At 36.8% G+C, this 17,890-nt stretch overlaps 2 protein-coding genes across 2 annotated transcripts in view; one reads left to right on the top strand and one right to left on the bottom strand.

Annotated features, from left to right (window-relative positions):
• The first annotated feature begins 3,090 nt into the window (after positions 1-3,090).
• On the top strand, positions 3,091-15,670 carry ccdc135 (coiled-coil domain containing 135). Its single transcript, XM_056452004.1, has 17 exons — positions 3,091-3,218; positions 6,021-6,195; positions 6,980-7,105; positions 7,199-7,393; positions 8,903-9,061; positions 9,134-9,352; positions 9,440-9,562; positions 10,817-10,889; positions 10,972-11,100; positions 11,218-11,346; positions 11,445-11,662; positions 11,922-12,137; positions 12,676-12,786; positions 12,858-12,968; positions 13,052-13,246; positions 15,002-15,141; positions 15,486-15,670. Exons 1-17 carry the CDS (start codon positions 3,091-3,093, stop codon positions 15,565-15,567), a joined length of 2,529 nt encoding a protein of 842 aa, XP_056307979.1. The 3' UTR covers positions 15,568-15,670.
• Positions 15,671-16,216: 546 nt separating this feature from the next.
• ckap5 (cytoskeleton associated protein 5) overlaps positions 16,217-17,890 on the bottom strand; it is a 40,462-nt gene continuing 38,788 nt past the window's right edge. The window contains exon 44 of the mRNA XM_056451459.1: positions 16,217-16,945. Within this exon, the coding sequence (XP_056307434.1) occupies positions 16,730-16,945 (216 nt within the window). The 3' untranslated portion in view covers positions 16,217-16,729. The remainder of the gene's footprint in view (positions 16,946-17,890) is intronic.

Genomic DNA, 17,890 nt, shown 5'->3' with positions numbered 1-17,890 from the left:
CCATAATTTAAATGTAATACATTGAATATCCTTCCAAAACCTCAGTATTATACGTGCTGCAGTAGTAATGCCCAAAATTATAAGGGTGAACTCATCATTTGTAACATGTGGAACCTCAGTTTTGTCACCGAAAAGGCATATCCTGGGTGAGAGAGGGATATTAAATCCTGAACATCTACCTAATTGTCTTAACACAGATTTCCAAAAGGGTTGAATCTTTGTCCATTGCCATAATGCATGAAAGTATGTACCAATCTCCTGTTTACATTTCCAGCATTTATTATCATCTAAGCATCCCATTCTAAAAAGTCGCACTGGAGTGTAATAGTACCTATGGAGTATCTTATACTGTGTAAATTTACCTCTTGCTTCTTTTATATATTTTCCACTATGAGAAAGAATTCTATCCCAGGTATCTTTATATATATTACCGCTAATATCTTTTTGCCAAGACCCCAGATTTTAATAAAGTTGAAAAGAAAATTATAAATGAATGAAACAAACTATGTACGGTTAATTAGCCATATCTGGGATTAGATTTTAATATTTGCATGTGCAGTATGGCAGAAACGTTCCATTATTCATGAGGGCCCCTGGTTTTGAAATGAAGTAATAGCATTAAAATCTTAATGGTTATAGACAGATTTTACAACATATGATAGAAATTTTATTAAAGAGCTATATTATTAATATAGGCTTCTTGGCATTGTTCAGGGCCCCATTCACTGGAGCCCTAAAGGCCTGTTTCCACTGAGTGGTACGGTACGGTTTGGTTTGGCACGCTTACCTCATTTATTGGTTAAGTTCGTCCCTGATTGCAAGCATAGGATATTTTGCGCCATGAAAGTCCTTAACATTTCAAGGTTTCTGAAATACTAATATATTTATAAAAGAGCTCTATGAGTAATATAGGCATTGTTTGGGCTGACCTAATTCCCTGTGGCCCTAAGTGGCTGCTTACCTTGCTTATTTGTTAAGTCCACTCCTGTATATACAGTATCAATCATTTTCTTTTCGGCTTAGTGCCTTTATTAATCAGGGGTCGCCACAGCCGAATGAACCGCCAACTTATCCAGCACATGTTTTACGCAACGGATGCCCTTCCAGCTGCAATCCATTACTGGAAAACACCCATACACACTCATTTACACACATAGACTACAGATAATTTAGCTCACCAAATTCACCTATAGCTCATGTCTTTGGACTGTGGGGGAAACCAGAGCACCCGGAGGAAACCCACGCCAACACGGGAAAACATGCAAACTCCACACAGAAATGGCAACTGACCCTGCCTGGGCTCGAACCAGCAACATTCTTGCTGTGAGGCGACAGCGCTACCCACTGCGCCCCCCTCAGTATATATATTCATTCACTTATTTACTTTTCGGCTTGGTCCCTTCATCAATCAGGAGTCGCCACAGCGGAATGAATCATCAACTTATCCAGCATATGTTTTACCCAGCGGATGCCCTTCAAGCCGCAACATAACACTGGGAAACACCCATACACTCTCCAATGACATTTTCCTTATTCTTACAATACTTTTGACTAATATTCAAAAATCACAGATGCCAAAAAACTCCTATTTATTACTATTGTCTATATAATTACTTGTTGTTCAATTTATTATCATAAATGACACATTTTCTGCTAATTGCTAAGGAAATATTAATCATTTTTTTAAATTTAGGCTGAAATTAAAACCTTAAATACAATTTTAATAAAATTAAATATAAAGAAATAAAAAAGCAATAAAACAAATTAATATTCAGAATTTTATTTACAAATCTACATACAGTACATGCACAATAAAGAAACAGTAACGTTAATTAATTAGATTGTAAATGTATTTTTTAGCCACCAGCAGTGCAGTATTTTAAAAGTGACAGTAATTTATAACATAAAATATTTTTAATTCGTTTCTATACTCACCTAAGATTTATTATTCTTTTTTTCAATCTATTGTATTGATCTTTTATATGACAATACAAATAATATTGAGAGGTAAACAGTGATGTAAACAGTAATAATAATATTGAGAGGTAAACAGTGATGTATTGTCCATTATAATATATAATCCCATCCCATAACATCTCATTCATTAACTCAATTAACAAAACAACAACAAATATATAAATAAATAAATACCAAAATAAAATTATTAAATACATGACATAATAATAACGGCATTACGGTGGCGCAGTGAGTAGTATGATCGCCTTACAGCAAGAAGGTCGCTGGTTCGAGCCTCGGCTGGGTAAACTGGCATTTTTGTGTGGAGTTTGCATGTTCTCGTGGGTTTCCTCCACAGTCCAAAGACATGCGCTATAGGTGAATTGGGTAGTTTAAATTGTCCGTATGTATGTCTGTGTATGGATATCTCCCAGTGATGAGTAGCAGATGAAAGGGCATATGCTGCATAAAATATATGTTAGATAAATTGGCGGTTCATTCCGCTGTGGCAACCCCAGATTATTAAAGGGATTAAGCCGAAAATAAAATAAATGAATGAAGAATAATAATAACTGGATATAGATGGGAAAAATTATACTTTAAATAATAATAATAATAATAATAATAATAATGGTAAAAAAAAAACCCTCCTCTAATAAAATGGTAGATGTTACAGGTTGCCAGCACCAGGTGTAATAGGCAGGCCTTTAATGGAGTCAAGAAAGGAATCCCAAGTCTTATAAAAGGAATAGTGAGCCAGAAAGTGAGCATCTCAGCTTTTCAAGTCTGATACAGTAAAAATGTCCTGTATCCACTTGAAGATTTATTATTCTGACTTAAAAATGTAACAATTTTAAATTAATTAAAAATAACACAAAAGCCGACTCTACCCCGCGCTGTTACGTCACGTCTCTCCTCGCCATGGAAACCAAATTGCGCAACATAAACAAAGTATCGCGCTCCTGCCACTCATTAATCTGTTGTTTATCAGTTCAATTAAATTAGGGACGAATATTCACCATTATAAACAGTAAGTCTTCAAACTATTAACTGTATTTGTTTAATGTTTCAGTCATCGACCTGCTTTCTTTTCTCTCGTCTGTCTGTATAATTATTATTTTATTAATTCATTAGATGGAAGTGTTACCGGAGGTGGAAAGTGAGGAAGACGCGACTCTGACAGATGATGAAGAAAAGAAGGGGTTTTGGGAACTGGAGAGCAGCCTTAATAACATACGATTAACTCCAGACTTTCCACACATGTGAGGTTATTGAAGTTCATCAGCATGGGGTAAACTCGTGTGCTCGTAAGAGCTCGCGGTTCTCCACTGAAGCTTCTCTCAAATGGACGCTGGCTGTTTACAGTGTTTGTAATCATTAGCCATAAACACGAGTGGTGTATCAACTGTGGGCTAGTAGACCAAAGTCAAACTGTTTCGTTTTAACAAAAAACTACAGGGTACATTAGTGCATCGAGAACAGGGTCGCGCTTGTTGTTTGTTTTACACTATACATGTTTGTCTTTATCTGCGAAACTTAATCTTGCAAAACGTTTTAAGAACATGTCCAGGTCAGTGTTATTTTAGGTCACTCAACAAATATATTTATGTTCCATATAACAGGTTTTTACAAAAGGTTTTTGCATGTTAGTATTTCAAGAGTTATAAATGTAAAAAAAAAATAGAATTATTAATTTTTGTGTGTACCTTATGTAATTATATGATCAATTAGTCCTAAAAGCAAGTTCATTGTAACTTATTAAACAAAGTAAATCATGTTCTAACTTAATTTTGTAAGTTATGCAAGCTGTTTTAAGTCAGTTTAACAAAATATAAGTTCAATGAACTCATAAAGTTAATTTGATTAAGCTTAAAAATTTAAGGCAACCAGGATTTTTTTTACAGTGTGAGGATGGTTTTATCCACTCTGGGTTATCATAATTTGGTCATAACTTTCACTGTGTTTCAGCTAGCGGAATGATTTTTGGTGACAAATCTTAATTTGACATATTTTGGGAAAATTCTTTAAAAAAAAAAAAACTCAACGTAAAAGTAAATCAGATTATAATTTTTTTCTTTATTCATTTTTGCATAATTCTGTTAATCAACCTCAGTCCTGATCAAAACTACCAAATTGTTTAGAAAATTACAGGATTTTAACTCTTTAATTGACAAATTCATAAATGATGTCACTGATTTGGTGACCCAAATTATGACCCAAGTTATTTTATATATAAAAAGTAATTGTGGACTGGAATTTTTAAACGTTTTATTGCTTGGAAATATGAATAGTCTTTTATGCATTGGCTGTTTTCCCCCATTGACCTCTATTATAACCACATTTTTTGATTGCAGAACCATGATACCATATAATTATGCGTTTTTGGATTGTTGGTGGTTTTGCCTCTTGGGTAGAGGTACAATTTGTACCATTAACCCTTTAGACTCTCAGAAACTAAGGTAAGCGAGCTGTCACTGGGGTGGTACCTTTTCAAAAGGTACAAATTTGTACCTAAAATGTCCATATTAATACCTCAAAGGTACATTAGAACCTAAAAAAGTGTTCCTCTTAAAGTTTTTAGGTACTAATATATACTTTTGAGGTACCAATATGGATCCTTGGAAAATGTACCACCCCAGTGACAGCTCGCTTACCTTTATTTCTGAGAGTGTAGATAGGCCTGTGCAAAAAAAAAGCTTAGTTTATGGATTTATATGTTGTCATATACAGTATAACAGTAAATTAAAGTGTGTGTATGTGTCCATGAGTGTGTGCAATTAGTTTGCACAATTACCTTGATGCATTTGTAAAAATCTAAATATGCATCCCAGCTCTCAGAACTACATGGAGTAAACAAAAACAAAGACTATGTATTTATGGACAAGGTTTATAAACAATCCAGTCCAACTACTTTTTATATTGAAAATTAGAAATCTTATGTTTTTTTTTTTTTTGCCAAATCAGTGACATGATTTATGAATTTGGCAATTATAGAGCTAAAATCTTGTATTTAAAAAAAAAACATTTAATAGTTTTGATCAGGACTGAGGTTGATTAACAGATTTATGCAAAAAAAAAAATTATCTGATGCATTTTTACAGCAGTTTAATTTAGTGAATGTTTTCATTCATAACATAAAACGTAGTAATGCATGTATACATACACACCTGCCTTGTTAACCTAATTTAGCCTTTAACTTGCACTTTACCTAATAACATGTGTGATGGCAAAGACAAAATAAATGAGTTATTAAAACTAACTAAAAAAAAAACTCTCAATTGAAAAAGCTTGAAAATTTCACTAGAGGGCTAATACTTTTGTGCTGTGTGTGTGTGTATGTAATGTATGTATGTATGTATGTATGTATGTATGTATGTATGTATGTATGTATGTATGTATGTATGTATGTATGTATGTATGTATATATATATATATATATATATATATATATATATATATATATATATATATATATATATATATATGTACAAGACAAAAAACCCACAAGAACTTCATTCACTCATTCATTTTCTTTTCGGCTTAGTCCCTTTGTTAATCAGGGGTCCCCACAGTGGAATGAACCACCAATTTATCCAGCATATGTTTTACGCAGCGGATGCCTTTCTAGCCACAACCCATCTCTGGGAAACATCCACACACACTCATACACTATGGACAATTTAGCTTACCCAATTCACCTGTACCACATGTCTTTGGACTGTGGGGGAAACCGGAGCACCCGGAGGAAACCCACGCAAACGCAGGGAGAACATGCAAACTCCACACAGAAACGCCAACTGACCCAGCCGAGACTCGAACCAGCGACCTTCTTTCTGTGAGGCGCCGCGTCGCCTACAAAAACTTTACAATTAAATGAAAATTATAATTAAAAAGTTGCAAATTATGACAAATAACTTTTTTTTCCCAATTTAAAACATTTCAAGTTTTTAATATATTTGTAACAAAAGTCATTTGTATTTATCACTCTCATTGTTTTATTATTTTTAGTATATGATGCAGTTATCCTCTCTGCTTACGTTTATTGTTATACTCATTTAATACAGAATGAAACCAAGGACTCCAGTGGAACTTTCAAGATATCCGTCTTCATACAAGCAGAATTCCTCACAGGAGACGCTCATGCTGGCCATGGCGGAAAACTTCCGTCAGCAGTTTGTGCTCCTGTATCCTGATAGAAAAGCACTTCTGCTGAGTCCTGTAAATGAATGTGGTGTTCAGGTACATACAGCAAATCTGACATCTATCCAGTTCTTCATTCTGTTCTATAAGCCTGCTGAATATCAACACATATTTGAAAACACAACCCTCCAAATTTTTTTTTTTTTAAATGTATAGGTAGACAAAAATTAGCATTATATCATATGTTAACCATAAATGGAAATATATTTGTTAATTTATAAATAACTATATATAGTTAAGTATAAAATAAATACATAAGCCTGAGTTTGCATTTATAAATTAGCATATTCAATTATGGTTAGTTTAGTTTTAGACATACTGTATAACTTTTTTGTAAGTTTGGCCTATAGCAAACAAATAATATCATGCATTTAACATGCTTACATTGCAAATAATACAATTTAAATTATATCTAGTACTTATTTATACATTTCTATAAATGTTTTTGTGCAGTTAGTAATTAAAAACATTCAAAATTGGTTACAAGCTTTGATTATGACATTTAAACATTATTAATAACATATATTACTGTTTTAAGCATTTGCAGTAATGCAATCAGTAAAATTGCAAAGCTATAATGAATATAAACGTTCCATAAGTTATAAATGATCAGAAATATATAATATTAATGAATGAATGTTAGAAAAACTTTAAAATCTAGAATATGACATGCAGATGGCATTATAGTGAGTTTACACCTAAACTGCATATCTATAATTATTAATTTTATACACTTATCAAAACAAATATTAATGCATTTTAACATTCGCGTTTGTAGTTATATCATATTAAATAGAGATTAAATTCTTCACCATATTTTCAGAAATTTGTAAGCACCACCTTGCGAAGCTCCTTATTGCCATATCCTGAGCTTTACGATTGGGAAGGATGTGCCAGTTTTGTGTCTGATTATCTCTCATTGGAACTTTTAGATCCACCATTTGAACTTGTAAGTATATGCCCTTTTTTAAGCTGATCCAACTTGTGCTTGTTTTTTTGTGTTTCATACTCTAAAAACATGTTTTTTTAAAAAAATTTCTAGCCCAAGCAGCTGTCATCCCCCACCCGTGTTCTGCAGACTCAGAGAGGCACATGTTTTGAGTTCTCTATGGTGTTGTGTAGTCTGTTGTTGGGTGCAGGATTCAATGCTTACTGTGTCAGTGGATACGCCACTAAAGAGATGTGTCTGCTTGATCAGTCCCGACAGGACTGTCCCCTGCTGAAACCTCCAAAACAGGTATCTTCTGACTGACTCCATGCTGAATAATAAAGCACCTCTTCTGTAATAACAAAAAAAAGTATAGTATATACTCACCGGCCACTTTATTAGGTACACGTTACTAGTACCGGGTTGGACCCCCTTTTGCCTTCAGAACTGCCTTAATCCTTTGTGGCATAGATTCAACAAGGTACTGGAAATATTCCTCAGAGATTTTGGTCCATATTGACATGATAGCATCATGCAGTTGCTGCAGATTTGTCGGCTGCACATCCATGATTGAATCTTTCGTTCAACCACATCCCAAAGCTGCTCTATTGGATTGAGTTCTGGTGACTGTGGAGGTCATTTGAGTAGAGTGAACTTATTGTCATTTTCAAGAAACCAGTCTGAGATGATTCCGGCTTTGTGACATTCGAGTTATCCTGCTAGAAGTTGCCATCAGAAGATGGGTACACTGTGGTCATAAAGGGATTGACATGGTCAGCAACAATACTCAGGTAGGCTGTGGCATGACATGATGCTCAACAGGTACTAATGGGCCCAAAGTGTGCCAAGAAAATATCCCCCACACCATTACACCACCACCAGCCTGAACCGTTGATATAAGGCAGATACAAGGCTATTCTGCTGACAGTAATTTGAGTTACTGTTGCCTTTCTATCAGCTCGAACCAGTCTGGCCATTCTTTTCTGACCTCTGCCATCAATAAGGCATTTGCACCCACAGAACTGCTGCTCACTGGATATTTTCTCTTTTTCAGACCATTCTCTGTAAACTCTAAAGATGGTTGTGCATGAAAATCCCAGTAGATCAGCAGTTTCTGAAGTATTCAGACCAGCCGGTCAGGCACCAACAACCATACCACGTTCAAAGTCACTTAAATCACAGCCATGTGATTGGCTGATTAGAAATTTGCCTTATCGAGCTGTTGGACATATGTACCTAATAAAGTGATCGGTGAGTGTACAGTTTAATAGCATTTAACTACCTTTTTACAGATATTGTTATTTCACATGATTTATGATGTTACACATCACAATTCTGTCAAGCATATATATTATATAACTTTAATAGTAATTAAAATAGAAACATGTAAAATGCTCAAGTAAATTGATACACTGCATTTTATTAGCTTTGTTTTACTCTTAAATAGTATTAAAGGGCACCTATGGTGAAAAATCTACTTTTCAAGCTGTTTGGACAGACGTGTGTGTAGTTATAGTGTATAGGCTGTCATATTTAGGTGATATAAACACACCCAGTGCACACCAGTACAACAAACCCACCACCTGATTAAAAAAGGTATAAAAAAGACACTTATGAGAGGTATAATAAAACTCTGATGGCTGTTTTGAGCTGAAACTTTACAGACCATTCTGGAGACACAAAAGACGTATATTAAATATGAAAAAAGGGGTAACCTAGGTGCCCTTTAAATAATTATTACATGCAAATTTTCTTTTTTCGTTGCATGCTGGATCAATATTATGGATGCTTTATCAATATTATGCATCATCTGCTCAGGATAATGCAGAGGAACCAAAGAAGACAGTAAAGAAATACTCTGTAAAACCCCCACATGACTTGCACAGCGCCTTTGAAAAACATCAAGAGGAGAAACAGCAAGCAAAGGTTAAAGCAGATGAACTAAAGAAACAACAGGAGGAAGAGAGACTTCGAAAGGTTGGACAGAGAGTGTTTCAGTAGAGCTCAGTTTGAATTTTACCTTAATATTGATCGGTTGCTCTTGAACAGGAGCAAGAACGTCCACCGCACGACCCTCTTCTGGGCTTGAGGGTTCACAGCTGGGTTCTGGTGCTCTCAGGAAGCCGTGAGATACCTGAAAACTTCTTCGTTGACCCTCTGACAGGAAAAGGTTATTCGACCACCAATGAGAACTTTGTGGGTATAGAGAGCATCTGGAACCATCAAAACTACTGGGTCAACAAGCAAGACTGCTCTTTTGGTTGTGGGGTCAGTATCTCTTAGCGTGGATGTGACATTGTTTTGGGTGAAGATGACAAGCTTTGTAAAGGTTACCGTGTCTTTTTGTGTTTGCAGAGTATGACGTTTGACTTGGGTGACCTATCAAAGTGGGAGTATATGCTGTGTGGACTTACCAGCCAATCTGTGTCCATCAGTTCAGACCAAAAACCACCCCGAGAGCCGGAAGACGAGGAAGAAGTACAGAAAGACTGTTCATTTCTTATTTTCTATTTAGCCTTGATGTCAGTGTAATGTGGCTAGCTAGTAAAAGCTGTGTGGATAGACCTTGATATTTCTCTTTCCCTATTGGAGATGCTAGAATTGAGGGGTTACGTTGGTGCCGTGACACTTGTAGGAATGAGGTTTAGAAGAGGTAAATATAATGAGGGCCAGCTGGTAAGAGCTATTTATGTAAACCTCACTCAACTGCCATCAAGAGGTGCACTAGCAACAGATGCTATAGGCTTCAGTCTTTATGATTCTTGCAAGCACACCTGCATCCCATATTGTTTACTTCAGTTTAAATCACACTTAGTGGGAGTACAACTGAGGGGTTACACTGGTGATTGGTTTAGGAGGGTAAGTGTAAAAGAGGCCAGCTAGTTAGTGAGCCTGCCTTTTATACTGGAGACACTTATGTGAATAACACTCGAAGAGGTGCAAGTAGAACCAGTGTGACTGACATGGGAGTGAGGTTTTGGGGGAATGGGGGATAGTGTAACAGAAATCAGAGTGTAAGAGCTGTGTGGAGGCCAGCTAATGGGAGCTCTGTGACTAGGGCAGTGTTCCAGTCTAGGTTTTATGTCATTCACTTGCTGACTTCTTACATCTCGTTGACTTGAATGCATGTCATTGATTAGGTTACACAAGTGTCCACTACTGGCAGAACATCTGAATCGGATTAAATGGAATGCCTTTGAGCACTTCGAAACTAGACTGTTGTGACAATACAATCACAATGTATGTGAGATATAGGTGCTGGAGTGTACATATGAAGCAGATTTGTTCCCTCGAGTGAAAATCAAGGGGTCATGTCCATGTAAGTCAGCAGTCTCAAACTCAATTTCTAGAGGGCTGAAGCTCTACATAGATTCCTCCAACTCGCACCCGCTTAATAGGCTCTAGTAGTCTTGAACACCTTGATTAGTTGAATCAGCTGTGTTTGATTAGAGTTGGAGCCAAACTGTGCAGAGCTGTGGCTCTCCAGGAATTGAGTGTGAGACCTAGGATGCAAGCTTCCCTCATTCACTTGAAGTGGAATAAGTGGAACTTATTTGAAAATGGTGATGGGGATTCGGGATTAGTTAGGGAAGTGCTTGTCTGCTTCAAATTCTGCTCAGAGATGTGAGTAGAACTGGAGGTGGGCCACACCATGATTGATTTAACTTACTGTACCAATAGCAGACCGAATCTTTATCTCAAGTTGTTAACCTGTATTCTTATCTTCTGAAGGAGGAAATTGATGAGCTGAAGGCATTTGAAATGCCTCCATCTTGGGTGACTAAAATAGATATTTCACCTCCAGGTGAAGCACTCAATTTCAGTGTTTATCATTCATTATGCACAATCCCTTAGGATTATTTAGTAAATCATGTGCTTTTTTGCAGATATGGAAATGCGTTATCCAGGGGGTATGAAAACTCTCCAGTACAGGAAAGCCAAGCTGGAAAAGTTTGCGCCATACCTTCTGAAAGACGGTCTGGTGACCAAACTTACCACTTATAAAGACCTTGAATGTAAGACCTTAAATGACTTCAGCAGATTTATTACTTTATTTGAAATCATGTATAAATGATTGTTCACCCAAAAACGAGCAGTTATTTAAACAAGACTCACACGGTCACTTTCGGTAGGCACTCAACCCAACACTATAAAGGAATGGTTCAAACATCGAAGTGATCATCTTGAGGAGAGGGAGCTACACACAGACAGTAATCTGACAACGGAGCATTTCAGACCTGGAAGAAGTGATGCTCTAAAATGTAATCCAACACACACACACAGACACATTTTTAATTAATTTCTGATGTCAAAACTCCTTGCATGAGCAAACAGTTTAAAACGATAACATTCTGCTTAGACCACAGGTACATGACTTTAGTTCCTGAGACTGAGCGTCAGATGGACTTTTATGATCATACTCGCACTGATGGACTAGCCAGAAGAATCGAAAAGCCTTTTGAAATGACTGAAACCTTTGAAGACCGGACTGACTTCCTCATTTATCGTCATGTTGTTTATGGAAAGCAAATCAAAGTGATTCGAGCTGGAGAGGCTCTTAATCAAAGGCCTATAAAGGTAGTGTACAAGTTAAACTAGTTTGACCTTTAAACTTTAGGCAGTTTAACCCAATATAACTTTAGAATTCTCAGATGATTTTATACTTAATAAATATACATTATACCTGATCCCTTGCTTAGGGATAGGTTAAAGACAGGACTGCTAGTCAAGGATCAACAAGGCATGTTAGTCCAGTAGCACTGCTAGCGGTATTGTTTGCAATAACCATCCCACAGATAGTACAAAATATTTAATTCAATTCAAACGTCTTCAACAGAGTGTGGAGGAGCAGTTCCACAGAGATCCTTCTAAACCTGCAAGTAAAGATGTGGCTAAAAGGAACTTCAAGATGTCGGACAGAAAGATTCAGGTGACCTATCATCTAGAGGATGACAGGATCATCCCAGCATGGATGAACTTCATCAAACCCAAAGAAGCAGCAGACTCACAGAAAGCACAAGATTTTACTCCTGAGATGGTGTCTGGCTTTCAGGTCAGAACAAATTCATTGGCTGAGTTCAAGATCAATTTATTTTTAAATATACGCTCCTCAGACATGAACAGATGATAAACCCTTTAGACTTTAAAACAGAAATACATTCAGCTAGTCACACGGCAGCAACTCAAGTAGATCTTCGCGTGTGTCTACATGCATTAGTGCATTGAAACTGAACACTTCAGAAACTGTATATTCACAGTTCTGGCTGGTAATTGCGTGTATAAAAGAGGAAGATATATTCTTGGTGCACTTTGGGCCCTTTATTCAGCAGCAATATTCAGGTCAACTATGGCATTTAAACAATACTCAATTGGTACCATCAATACCTTGAACACACAGTGGTCTTCAATCCTTTTCCCGGAGACCCTTTCCTACTGACCTACAACAACCAAACCCATCTGATTAAGTTTATTAAGGTCTTCAAGACTATTTTGAAGTTACAGACAGGTGATCAAAGTTGGAGATTAAAGGGCCAGAGTTGGGAATCCCTGGTTTATATGGTTTAATAATTTGTTTCCTCTGGCATCTTCAGATTGATCCTTTTGCAAAACCCTACAAAAACTTGCAGCTCTATGAAATTCTTTTGGAACTGATGAGAGACGAGGAGAATGTTGAACTTCAAATCAGAAATTCAGAAAAAGAGGTATTACAGATCACAACAATATTTCTCACATCTTATAAGAACGTTAATCTTTTTTGTCCCCACTTTTTAAGGTTAAGTCTATCCTTTCTTCAAGAGAAACAGAGGACAGTAATACTGATCTGCAGATCTCCATCTACAACACTACAAGAAACGAGACTGCTCGTCGGCACATGGAGGAAAAGGTGAATCAGGGCTTTGATCAGTCAGCCGCTTTTGTCACACTGATCCAAAATATCACCTACCTCTGGTTCTTGTCATTCCTCAGGAACGCAAGGCTAAAGAAAAGCAGAAGCGGCAGAAAGAGAATGAGCTGGACCTCTTGGCTCCTTTCCAGGCCCGACTAGAACAAACACAATCCTTCTCTCACCAGGACGCACTTCAGTTGAAGAGAGACTGTTTGACAGAATTTAAACAACAACTCACCAACAAAGCTAACCTCATCCAGAGCAGATTCGAACAGGCATGTTAATTTGATCGAGAATTTAGCACCTTCTATGGGTTTTGAAGGTCCTCCGTCCTGCAGCGTTCAGCTCCAATTTGCCTCAATACTCCAGGTTGGAAATCTCACGTATACCTAGTAAGACCTTGATTAGCTTGTTCAGTGTGTTTGATAAGAGTTGGAGCTAAACTCTGCAGGACCCCTGCCCTAGCCAAACACAGCTAAAAATTATAAACTTTCTTCAGGATTTCTTGAATATGACAGAGGTATCTTTGATTCCAGTATTGTGACAACACTAGACGTTAACAAAATACAATTAATCAGAAATTTAGCAAATAATATAAATCATTCTCGAGATGAAAGAAAAAAAAAAAAAACTCCACCACCTTGCAGGTCTGTTTTGGTGCAGTGTTCAGTTCACGAAGCTCTCTATTGTTGCTAGATGAAATATGGTTGTGGCTGGAAGTTAACGAGGATTATTTATATTTACAAAATTTCTGATTAATTGTATTTTGTTAACGTCTAGTGTTGTCACAATACTGGAATTCGGTACCAATCGCTACTGAAGTATGAAAAACATACATTTCCCACCAACATTTGAGCGCGTTCTTAACCGGCGCTGATTTGCCATTGTGTATACATGCTCAACAGAAATGATGGTGATTGGCCATGAAGAATCATTCACCAAACTCACTGCTGTTTACCGAGTGTAACCACAGATAGAGGGAGACTGGAGCGTTTCAAAGTCCTGTCGATAAGCTGGATTGTCTATAAGATGACATATGAGCAATCTGCTGATGAATTGTGGCTTTAAAATGCTCCACTGTTCCTGTATCTGTGGTTACACAGTAAACAGCAGTGAGTTTGGTGAACTGATGACCTTCACGGCCAATCACAGCCATTTTTGTTGTGCATGTGAACATGTGGCAAAGAGTGAATAAAGTTGAGCTGCCTTCTTGTTACCCAAAACCAAAGATCAGTGAAAACTAAACTGAAAATCTATCTGGCTAGCCAGCTAATCCAGCTTTATGGTACAGGGCCACAAATATGCCCACCTCTGGCTTACAATGTGCAAATATGGTATAAAAACAAAACTATGAAGTTTTTAAAATAGAAGGCACAACACAATCTTACAGACTAGTTTGTCTCAGAAATTTGTCTCAGATGTTTCATGTTTTGTCCCTTTAAATGGAATATAGTCTGAGCCAAAGCATTGACCAGACATGGATTTCATTGATCATCTAATATGATCATGGTAGATCAGTGGGTAAACACTGAGTTGACTGAATTTAGGTTCATTTGATTGACACACACACACACACAAAATTCAAAGTGCTTTGCTGGGAGACAAGGTTGAGAATGTCTGAATCCTGGACAGGGTTAAAACATGTTTCCTGACACTTCCTCCAGGGAACAGAGTATATTTTCTTTCTGAAGTCAGACAACAGTCACATTGCATGCATAGGTCAGAAATGGTTTGAAGAACATGGCTAGTTCAAGGGTTGTCTTGGCCTCCAAATTCCTTACATCCCAATCCAGTTGTGCATCTGTGGGTTGTGCTGGACCAAATGAGTTACATTTTGTCCATCTGCCACCTAAAGGACTTAAGAAATCTTGCTCAAATTTTTGCTAAAGCAGATAACCAACAAAACAAAGCATGGACTTTGAAAGTGTCTTGAAGGATCGTTGGTTGTCATGATTTGGCCCCTCAGTACTTGATTAGTTGACTTCTTGCTGGCAAAAGGGGCAGAATAACCTCAACTTTTTCCTGTTCAGGAGACAGAAGAGCTACAGAAGAAACAGCTGTGGTACCAGAAGAACCAGCTCACTATGACCACAGAGGATGAGGAAGATTACCTCAAATACTGCTCTGAAGCCATGTTCAGGATCCATGTTCTCAAACTGAGACTTAGTCGGTAAGCGTCAGTTTATTGATCAATGTGTTTATTACAGGGGTACCCAAACTCGGTCCTTGATCGGTGTCCGGCATAGTTTGACTCCAATTTCCTTCAACACACCTGACTGGGAGTTTCTAGTATACCCAGAAAGAGCTTAATTATCTAGTTCAGGTGTGTTTAACTGGGGTTGGAACTAAAATATGCTGGAAACCGGCCTTCTAGGATCGGGTTTGGCCACATCCTTTTATGCCATAATATTTTATAGATTATCAACTTTTTGAAAAAGTTTCAATGCTAACTGTGGATACTGTACAGTTTTGCTTTAAATTTGAACAAGCTTAAGTAAATGTGTCTTTTTCTAGACAGAAGGAGAGAGCGCCTCAGAGGTATCTGGCACTGGAAGAGAAACTAAAAAGACATCCAAAGTTGGCTATGGACTCTTGATTTAAGATGTGTAATTTTGTATTGAAATCTTAAGACAGCATTTTTAACACTTAATACTTATGACCCAACAAGACCCAAATAAATGTTTTCATTGCATCATTTAGCAGACTGACATATCCAATTATGAATTTGGCAGATTGACAACATTCGAACACCATCTTAGACCAGTGTTTCCCAACCCTGTTCCTGGAGGCACACCAACAGTACATATTTTGGATGTCTCCCTTTTCTGACCCATTAACTTCAGGTGTTGGAGTCTCTTCTGATGTTCTGCTGAGGTGATTCAGGTGTGTTTGATTAGGGAGAGGTTGAAAATGTGTACTGTTGGTGTGCCTTCGGGAACAGGGTTGAGAAACACTGTCTTAGACTATCTTAGCACTATCTTGGCAATCGAACACTAGACTTAGACGTTTTAGCACCGCAGAGCTCCCCAGAAAGTAAAAATTCAGAACATCAGGTGTATAGTTTGTTAAATTATATTAAAAAAATCTTTATTGCCATGTTCACTATAGATTATACACTTAAAACCTAATAGCAACACTTCAACACTAATTCCAGTCGGATGATACAAAAACAAAACGCGTCGATGACCAACATCCCACTACAGAACGCTGGAAAAATTATTCAAAAGAAGTAAAAATTAACAGCCTTTAATAATGCAAACTTTATTTACAGAAAAAGAAAGATCCAGTACTTCATGCCATGCTCCTTAAAAAAAAGGAATCGATCCTTCACAAAACGTTATGAGAGAGTTAGAGAGTAAAGGCAGAAAGAAAACAGCAAAACTGGCGAACCATGTCGAACAGAGAGAAGTTGAGAGTTGAGAGAGTGACATTAATTTAGATTTCTCTAAAATGTCTATTAAAAAAAACAAACGAGCTTCAGTTACACTTATTACAGCATTCTGCACAAGAAAAACTGTACACAGAAAACCCTAAATGACACGTAAAAGCGCGGTGTTGTTAGCCACCGTATGTACAAAAACAACTGTGCACCATACTAACATACAGGAAATGTTGACTTAGTATTATACAATGCAGACGGACTGAGTTATTTATTATTTTTTATTTCCCCCATCCTATACCGCATAACTGTAACCTATGTATGCGCTTACCCTGAAGAAACGGTGGGATGTGGTTTTTTTTTTTTGGGTGGTGTGGACCTACTGGCGGTTGCTCTTGATCCTCTCCAGCCTCTTCTTGAGGTCGTCCAGGTTGGAGGCAGGTGAGGAGGAGCGCGTGGGGCTGTGCGAGTGCGATTGCTCCTGCTGGAAGTGCTCGCGGGACTCCTTCAGTTGGGACAGTTTGCTGTGCAGCATGTCTGTGGAGGAGGCGACCGACGGTCTCAGAGAGCTGAGGGGGGGACGCTCATCTTCCGGCTGCAAGACGACATGGAGAGAATATTTACAACCTTGTTTTATTGTCGATTGAAGATCAAGATTTTGATTTTTTTTTTTCCCGCATGTCAAATACTTTTAGCAAGAGTGTATCTAGCTAAATATTCTATACTTGACTAATAGATGGAAGAAAAAAAAAAAAAAGTCAAACTGATGTCAATTGCTAAAGCTTTTAAATTTATAATTCTAAATTAGAAGTAAAAAGAACTGATGGACATTAAACCATTTTGCGATTAAAAAAATATATAGTAAAAAAAAAAAACCGCAACTTTTACAGATAAATGCATTTAATCCAATAATTTAAGATAATATTAAATAGTGATGACACAAAAATGTTTTCAACAGAATGTGTTTTAATTTCTCACTGATATGCATTAATACCTAATTAAATTGGTTTTAAATACCTCAGATTAATATTTATTATGAATAATATATCGAACATTCTTATTGATGTAGGTTTTAATCTTATAAAAAAATTTAAATACAAAGTGCAATAAAATATAAAAACAGCGTTTTTCGTTGTTTGGGAAACTCACCCCTGTCTGAGAAAACTCTATAAAGCGCGTAGTGAGAGATTTTACATCTTTAAATCATCGATAATAGTTGTTAAAAATAAAGCTGACTACTTCAGATTTCACTATTACAGAGGATTTTTAGAACGCAACTCTTGTGATTAACGAGGGACCACTGTAATTGATTTAGATAATATATCAAATTTAATCAATAAGAAAAACTCACTTAATCTACCGTTATTGCTCGTATACACCTTACAAAATGAGTTAATGCATAAAATGCAACCTATTTTGTCATTTCGAATACATTGGTATAATATAGTAAACAAAAATCTTAAGTGGCCTTAAATTGATGAAAAAAGCAATTAATAAATCCTCCATAAAAAAAAAAAAAAAAAGATGCTAAGCTAGCCTA

This window comes from Danio aesculapii, chromosome 25, assembly GCF_903798145.1.
Source record: "Danio aesculapii chromosome 25, fDanAes4.1, whole genome shotgun sequence".
NCBI classification, from domain to species: Eukaryota; Metazoa; Chordata; class Actinopteri; order Cypriniformes; family Danionidae; genus Danio; species Danio aesculapii.
The sequence above is the reverse complement of the archived record's forward strand: the minus strand, read 5'-3'. Positions and strand labels throughout refer to the sequence as shown.

Bases quoted from the DNA above. Each gene is read 5' to 3' on its own strand.
- ccdc135 (XM_056452004.1), top strand. From the start codon at position 3,091: ATGGAAGTGTTACCGGAGGTGGAAAGTGAGGAAGACGCGACTCTGACA. The intron at 3,219-6,020 runs GTGAGGTTATTG...CATTTAATACAG, and splicing joins ACTCCAGACTTTCCACACAT to AATGAAACCAAGGACTCCAG. The intron at 9,353-9,439 runs GTCAGTATCTCT...TTGTGTTTGCAG, and splicing joins ACTGCTCTTTTGGTTGTGGG to AGTATGACGTTTGACTTGGG.